This window comes from Mercenaria mercenaria, chromosome 15, assembly GCF_021730395.1.
Source record: "Mercenaria mercenaria strain notata chromosome 15, MADL_Memer_1, whole genome shotgun sequence".
NCBI lineage: Eukaryota > Metazoa > Mollusca > Bivalvia > Venerida > Veneridae > Mercenaria > Mercenaria mercenaria.
Genome location: NC_069375.1, coordinates 53,700,759 through 53,708,980, shown reverse-complemented (window position 1 = coordinate 53,708,980; position 8,222 = coordinate 53,700,759). Strand labels below are relative to the sequence as shown.

The 8,222-nt window shown below is 35.7% G+C and overlaps 1 protein-coding gene across 1 annotated transcript; it reads right to left on the bottom strand.

The window, feature by feature from the left end:
• Window positions 1-5,723: 5,723 nt before the first annotated feature.
• On the bottom strand, window positions 5,724-7,978 carry LOC123561848 (uncharacterized). Its single transcript, XM_045354504.2, has 5 exons — window positions 7,944-7,978; window positions 7,592-7,638; window positions 7,093-7,238; window positions 6,379-6,543; window positions 5,724-5,843 (listed from the first exon to the last, which is right to left on the bottom strand). Exons 1-5 carry the CDS (start codon window positions 7,944-7,946, stop codon window positions 5,785-5,787), a joined length of 420 nt encoding a protein of 139 aa, XP_045210439.2. The 5' UTR covers window positions 7,947-7,978; the 3' UTR covers window positions 5,724-5,784.
• Window positions 7,979-8,222: the final 244 nt, after the last annotated feature.

Here is an 8,222-nt window from a genome sequence, read left to right as displayed (position 1 = left end):
AGTATAACATCATGAACTGATATCTGTCAATGATGTATAAACAATATTGTACTATTATATACAATATGTTATAACAACACGGATTAAAATGTGCATATATAAAAACCCACAGTTGTTTTCATATTGAAATGTTTTTGCCGATTATAAAAAAGTTATCATATAAGTTATTTATAGTACCAACAAAGGGAAATTAATCCTAAAAAAAAATCTATATAATATAAGTCCACAAGAAACTCTTTACCAGGTAGAGATAGGTCAAAATACACCTAAAAAATGGATGTAGCATGCATGTTGTACCACAGAAAAGTGGTCTCGATTTTTCTCTACGGCCAATAATAAGAAAAGTTACAATAAAATCTATTTATAGTAAAACAAAGGGACGTAATTCTAAAAACAAGGGTGCCTCATAGTGGTGAACATTTGGTCCAAGTTACATCAAAATCCCTCAATGCATGAAGAAGAAATGCTCCGGACAAAGTCATTCTTGAATTTGACCTTCGAATCTAAATATGACCTTGACCTTAGACCTAGGGACCTGATTTTGCGCACGACAATCCGTCTTATGTTGGTGAACATTTGTGCCAAGTTACATCAAAATCCCTCCATGCATGAAGAAGAAATGCTCCAGACAAAGTCATTCTTGTGTCTGACCTTTGGTCTCTAAGTGTGACCTTGACATTAGACCCTGGGCTTGGGTTTTGCGCATAACATTTTGTCTCATCCAGGGGAATATTTGTGCCAACTGATATCTAAATCCTGTTTTGCATGACAAAGTTTCAGACTGGACAGAAAAAAAATCCTACTGACTTTTGATCTCAAAGTGTGACCTTGACCTTTAAGCTAGGGTACTGGGTGTTGCGCATGACAGGTCATCTCATCATGGGGAACAATTATGCCAAGTGATATTGTAATCCCTTGATGGATGACAGAGTTCTGGATCGGACAGGAAAAAAAATTATTGACCTTTGACCTCCAATTGTGACCTTGACCTTTGAGCTAAGGGTCGGGGATTTGCGCACAACATGTCGTCTCATCATGGGGAACATTTGTGCCAAGTAATATTAAAATCCCTTAATGAATGTCAGAGTTATGGACCGGACACGAAACAGACCCTGTTCATGCTATGTTAACATTTGACTGCTAAGTGTGACCTTGACCTTTAAGCTAGGGGTCTGAAAGTTGTGCATGACACATCGTCTTATTATGAGGTACATTTGTGCCAAGTAATATTAAAATCCCTTCATGGACGGCAGAGTTATGGACCGGACAGGAAAAAATCCCTGTTGACCTTTGACCTCAAATTGTGACCTTGACCTTTAAGCTAGGTGTCTAGGTTTTGTGCATGACACGTCTTTTCATCATGGGGAACATTTGTGCAAAGTAATATTAAAATCCCTTCATGGATGGGAGAGTTATGGACCGGACAGGAAAAAAGCCCTATTGACCTTTGACCTCCAACTGTGACCTTGACCTTTGAGCTAGGGGTCCGGGTTTTGCGCATGACACGTCGTCTCATCATGGGGAACATTTGTGCCAAGTAATATTAAAATCCTTCCATGGATGGGAGAGTTATGGACCGGACAGGAAAAAAGCCCTGTTGACCTTTGACCTCCAATTGTGACCTTGACCTTTGAGCTAGGGGTCCGGGTCTTGCGCACGACACGTCGTCTCATCATGGGAAACATTTGTGCCAAGTAATATTAAAATCCCATCATGGATGACAGAGTTATGGACCAGACACGAAATTGCGGACGGACGGACAGACGGACGGAATGACGGAAAAGCGCATTCCTATAGTCCCCGAAACTGGTTTTCAACCAGTAGGGGACTAATTATTCATCATATAAAACTAGAGCTATCACTAAAGGTGATGAATGTACCCCCCGCATGCACTGACACAGTACATTGCAATTTGACGCACACAAGATTGCATAATTATGTGGACTGTATGTATATAGACTGTATGTATATAGTATAGTAACAAAAAACAAAGTCCCATACCTATGCAGAATATTTATCTAAAAGAATGTAACATGCACCATGCACAACTAGGGTTGGTACTGATCACTTGTGTGAAGTTTCATTAAAATGTGTGTAAGGGTTTGGTAGATTAGGCACGCACAAGATTGCATATGCAGACTGTATGTACATAGTATGTTAACAAGAAACAAAGTCCCATAACTCTGCAATTTTTGTCGCTGAAAGAACCTAGCATGCCCCATGCACAACTACTGTTGTTACTGATCACTTGTGTGAAGTTTCATTAAATTGTGTCAAGGGGATGAGGAGAGATGGTGCGCACAAGATTGTGTCTATGTATATAGTATAGTAACAAAAAAACAAAGTCCCATAACTCTGCGAATTATTTTTCTGAAAGAACCTAACATGCCCCATGCACAACTACTGTTGTTACTGATCACTTGTGTGAAGTGTCATTAAATTGTGTCAAGGGGATGAGGAGAGATGGTGCGCACAAGATTGCGTCTATGTATATAGTATAGTAACAAAAAAACAAAGTCCCATAACTCTGCAATTTTTTTTTCTAAAAGAACCTAACATGCCCCATGCACAACTACTGTTGGTACTGATCACTTGTGTGAAGTTTCATTAATTTCTGTCAAGGGGATAAGGAGAGATGGTGCGCACAAGATTGCGTCTACGGACAGACGGACAGACAGACAGACAACCTGAAACCAGTATACAACCCCCATACAATAAATGTTAACATGTTTATGGTTTTAGACAGTATGTAATTACATGTACTTCACTGTGCAATGTTTTGTCAATTTTTTTTGTTTATTGTTTTTTTTCGGGAATGGGTGGGGGCGGAAGATCTTATGCCGTTTCTAAACAGTATTTCATTTAAGTTGGACAGTCAGTTTCCTGGATTTCATACAAGTATTAACTTTATCTCTACAAGTATCTGCTACGCTCGCTCGGTTCACAAATCCCCTTACAGGTCGTATGAAGTCCAGGAAACTGACTGTCCAACTTAAATGAAATACTGTTTTAAAATGGCGTAAGATCTTCCTCCACCCTCCCCCCATCCCCGATATAAACCAACAAATAAACAAACAAACATTGCACTGTACAGTGAAGTAAATGTAATTTTGACATACTGTCTAAACATACAGTGAAGTACATGTAATATTGACATACTGTCTAAAAACATATGTTTACATTGATATTATATGTTTAATAATTAACTCTGGAAATTTTTTAGTGTTTGTTAATTTTTAATTATTATTTCTATTACTGAGTCTGATTCACGAAGCATACTGCTGACAAAGCTTAAACTAAGAAGAAAGATGTTTCACGAAAATCCATTAGACGACGTCAAGTTATAATAAATCATTTCATTTTACACTGCACGTACTCGTGTTAAACGGCTTCACATTGAGCTGCATGGTATCAGGTTTTGTTAAATGATTTCATAGTACGGTGCATCGCAAAGTTTTTCGATGCATCGTTCTATGTTTAGGTGTTGTGTTAAATAGTTTCAAAACGCAATGCGTTGAATGCAAACTTATTGGACGGGATGGAGTTTTAGACTTGGCGGCGTTGACATGCACTGCATTGACTGACTTGTTTATGAATGGATTGTATATATATTAATTTTGGCTGTAACCTCCGCCCATACAAGTATCTGCTAAATGGGAGGAAATAAAAAGGACAATAAGAGGAAAAATAGTGACGAATCTATGAACGATGAGCGAAAATCAGGTCGGTATACGCAAACACTCGAGGGAACAACTGTTGTTAGTAGCATTTTGAAAGTGACAAATTCAGTGTTATGTAGAAGAAAGATGTTTCACGAAAATAAGGTCCCTTTCAATATTTAGATAAATCGCAGGTACTGTTTAAAATTAAATGTTAGAATTTTACCACAAGGTCGGTTTTAGGACAAATTTTAAGATATTCTTATGTAAAACTGATCCAGAATCTATATTTATAGCAGGTCAAACTTATGAACTGATAGTCTTATTAACCCTTTACAATGCACATACTCGTCTTTCGTTTAACGGCTTCACATTTGGCTGCATGGCATCAAATTTTGATACGCCGCTCCAAATCACACAACATGGTTTCAGTATGCATTAGACGGTGCCACGCTTTAATGAATCATTTCATTTTACACTGCACGAACTCATGTTGCGTTAAACGTCTCGCATTGCACTGCATGGCATCAAGTTTTAATACACCGCTCTTAATTACACAAAGCGGTTTCAATATGCATTAGACGGCGTCAAGTTGTAATAAATCATTTCATTTTACACTGCACGTACTCATGTTGTGTTAAATGGCTTCACATTGAGCTGCATGGTATCATGTTTTGTTGGATGATTTCATATTACGGTGCATCGCAACAAGTTTTTCAATGCATCGTTCCATGTTTAGATGGATGGAATGAAGTTTTGTATTAAATGGTTTCAATATACAATGCGTTGAATGCAAATATATTGGACGGGATGGAGTTTTAGACTAGACGGCGTTGAAATGCTATGCACTGACTGACTTGTTTATGAATGGATTGTATATTTACTAATTTTGGCGGTCACCGCCGCTCATATTATTCAATGTCGTGTCATTCATATTTTAAAATTTTGCTACTGTTATTGTATATGTCGTTATTCTTATGGTATGTTCGATATTCTTATGGTAAAAGTCATTATTGTTATTCTATATTTCGTTATTGTTATTGTATCTTTGATATGTTATTCAATGTCATGTCATTCATATTCTAAGTCTTACCATTGTTATTGTATATGTCGTTATTCTTATTGTATGTACGATATTCTTAGAATAACAATGGTAAGATAGATACCATATTTAGTATTTTATTTCAGGTGGTAATTATGTTAATAAAAATGGTATTGAAAACAATCTCATCAGTTTTTATGGAATCGATTTCAATAAAATATGGTTTTGATGGCAGCCATTTTGGATTTCTAAATAGAAAAAAATGCCAAAAGGAGCGGAGGTCAATGTATAAACTCTATCCAATGAACAAAATAAAGCAAGATAACCTTGAATAAACCCAAATACAATGTTCATTACTGTTCCTTTTCGAAATTTGACACTGGCGGCCATTTCCTCTCGTTCATGATAACCTCATTTGCTGGTAGTACATGAAAGTCATGTCTTATCATTGCACGATAATCTCCTGGCAGTTTGTGGTAAATATTTCTGTGATGCACTTATATTAGACAATCAGTACTTTAGTACTTGTACGTGCAAGCCTGCGTAAATAATTACTTGCGCAGTCCCGAGCATCTTCGGAGATCTGTTATTTAAAACTTGCGTTTGACTAGTAGGAAAAATGTTCTCGGCATAGAAACTTCTTGTTTAATCTTTACCCTGCTTAATTTTTAAAATGGACTGGTCCATCTTACAATTTGGGCAGTACCACTTATCTTTCAAAAAGATGTACACTGAAAATGTACCGACTGAATATGCAAGCACAGGTCGCAAATGCAGAATCACTTGCCGCCAGCAGGCTAAAGGTTAATGGACTGAACGTTCGTAATGGAAGTATACATATGGAATTCTTATAAGGCAAATGTTGCTTTGTTGAATATAAGAATACTACAAGTAACTTCCCACTTTCGTTGTTTTAGTACATAAAGAGCTCTGTGATAAAGCAGAAGGCATGGCGAACAAAACGCAGATCTAACTTATGCCAAGACAGGAGCAGGTTCAAAATGTTAAGGATAAAATTACGATTTATGTGTGATTAAGAAGAGCTTTTATTCTTAATTTGTAAAATAACAATGAACAAATACGCTAAAGCGATATCTTCACCCATTGTATAACAAATTCACCTTCGCTTATCTGCGTGTCGACTGTAAAAGAAACAAGAACATTAATTAATATATTGTATTAGAATTTACTATTCTCTAATTTTTTTCTATGATGTTGACTGCTATGAAATACAATTTTCTATACGTTTATGTTGAATTTAGATTCTTTGTGTTGAGAATGGGTAGAAACGTTACGGTGCTTAATGTAGCTCTTCCGTTGTAAAATATTTTGACAGCACAAGTTTCTCATATCTCCAAGTTAGTATATCTTAATTCATCGGAACATGTCAACATCGTTTCTACAGCAATGCCAGAGTTTGAAGCATCTTAGGACTTTTTATACATGATGAACAAACGGTGGTGTGATTTTGTGCTTTACTAGTGATTTTTACTATCACGGGAAACTATATGAACAAAAATCTCAATTACTTTATCATGATGGTTGTCCAATCAAGATATTTAAAAACTTGCGTTTGTGGCACTGTCGATCAAGCCTGTTTTAGGCATTATACATTAATTACCTTTTTTAGACTAGCTCGGTATGATTGATACTTCACACACTAACTTCATGTCTTACCATTTCTGTCAAAGAACCGGAAGATGTAAGGCATGTCGGTGTGGTCAATCACGAAGTCCTGGTTCACGTCTAGATTCAGGAACAACTTGACCCCTTGCTGAACTTCACCTAGATTATCCAGTATCCATAAGTCTACAAACTCAGTCGATGTGACGTTTCCGTTTTCTGTAAATATAATATCAAACAGTGATCGTCTTTAAGTTCTCTTACTAAATCAATAAAACGCCTATCTTTCGTTCAAACGTTAAGAAAGTTTTTCACACGGAAGATATTAAATTTATCACGTTTTCATAAAATGAATACAAATGAAATTGCTGATTACATCCTTACTTTTGCATCAAATGATCATTGTGATTACCTAGCGTGTCAGTCTGTCAAAATTAAGGCACGCCGCTAATAGATAAACAAACTAACACGTTAACAGCGGTTTTGGATTAACAAGTGACACTTTTAATCCAGCAAAAAATTTGCTGTTCGGTTTTCGGAAGTCAATTTTAGTGTTGAAATATAACGGTCCTTCAAAAATCGTCCGTTTTCAGAATTCGGAAGTTCCGGTGTTTAGAAAGTTAAAGATAAATAGAAATAAAAACAGAAAAAAAACGGGACATTGAGTTTCGTGCGGTTTTCGAAGGTTTCCGGTTTTTGGTTTTTGGAAGTTACACTGTATCATCTCAATTACAAACCGTGGAAATATTCAGTTTAGAGCATACTTACGATCTGTATCAAAGTCGTGAAACACTTGCTCGAATTCGTCGTAAAGCAACATCATGTTACTGTCTTTATCAGCCAGTTTGAAAATGAGCCTCGCTTGAGGACTGTCGTCTATTTGTCCATTTTCGCCATGAATCGGTACCCCACACCTATAGACAAGAATATATGTCAAACATTTCAAGAATGAAGTAATCAGTTTCTAGCGGAATAAACTCAACCAGAAAAAAGTAGAAATCAAAATGTGTCTAATTAATTAGCAATTTTAACATGCCAATAATTATATACATACGATGGTATCAATTTTGAGACAATAGACAACGATGTTTGATGATGTTTGATGCTTGCAATATCAAGAATTTTGTATTTCATCAACTGTTGTCGCCAACATATTTGCATGGCACTCATATTTCATGTGAAAGATAAGGCACTATGAATAATTTATAGTAAGAAGTTAACATGTAGTCAACTGGTTATTCAATTTGAAGAAAAAAAAACGGCTTACGTCACATGTAACAGGGACAAAGTGAACAGTTGAAAGAGAAAACAAATCTGAAAAAAAAAACGAAAATAGTGAGTAAGTACTAGTTAGGTTTTACAACGCCAAAAACTGTTTTACTGATTTACTTACTGAAAAATAAACCTAATTAAATGAGCACCGGAATGTACCAGTACTTAATATATGAAATATATCTATGTTATTTCATCATTCAAGTTTATCCTACTAAAGGATCTTTATATATAATATATTAATTTCTTTTTGATGTAACAATGTTTTGCTCAAGATACATAAATTGAAATCTCTGTCTAAATGCTTAAAATTACTACATTATAATGTATAAACTATGTAGACTTACCATATTTGAGTACAGATAACAACTGAAATCACCGACACTAATAGGACATTAAGTGCACAAATTATCTACTTACATGTATAATGTATTTATGGTTTTGTGTAGTGATTCCATAAAGAAGAGTCCACTTTACGCAGCAACGGAGATCATTGCGTGCATTTAAGGGCGAAAAAAACATATAGCAAATGAGAAAGCGCATGTTAGTTACTGATGCTTAGTTTGGATGTATTAACTGATATCTGGTCAATTTTTCATTACCATATTACTTTATATAGGTTGTAG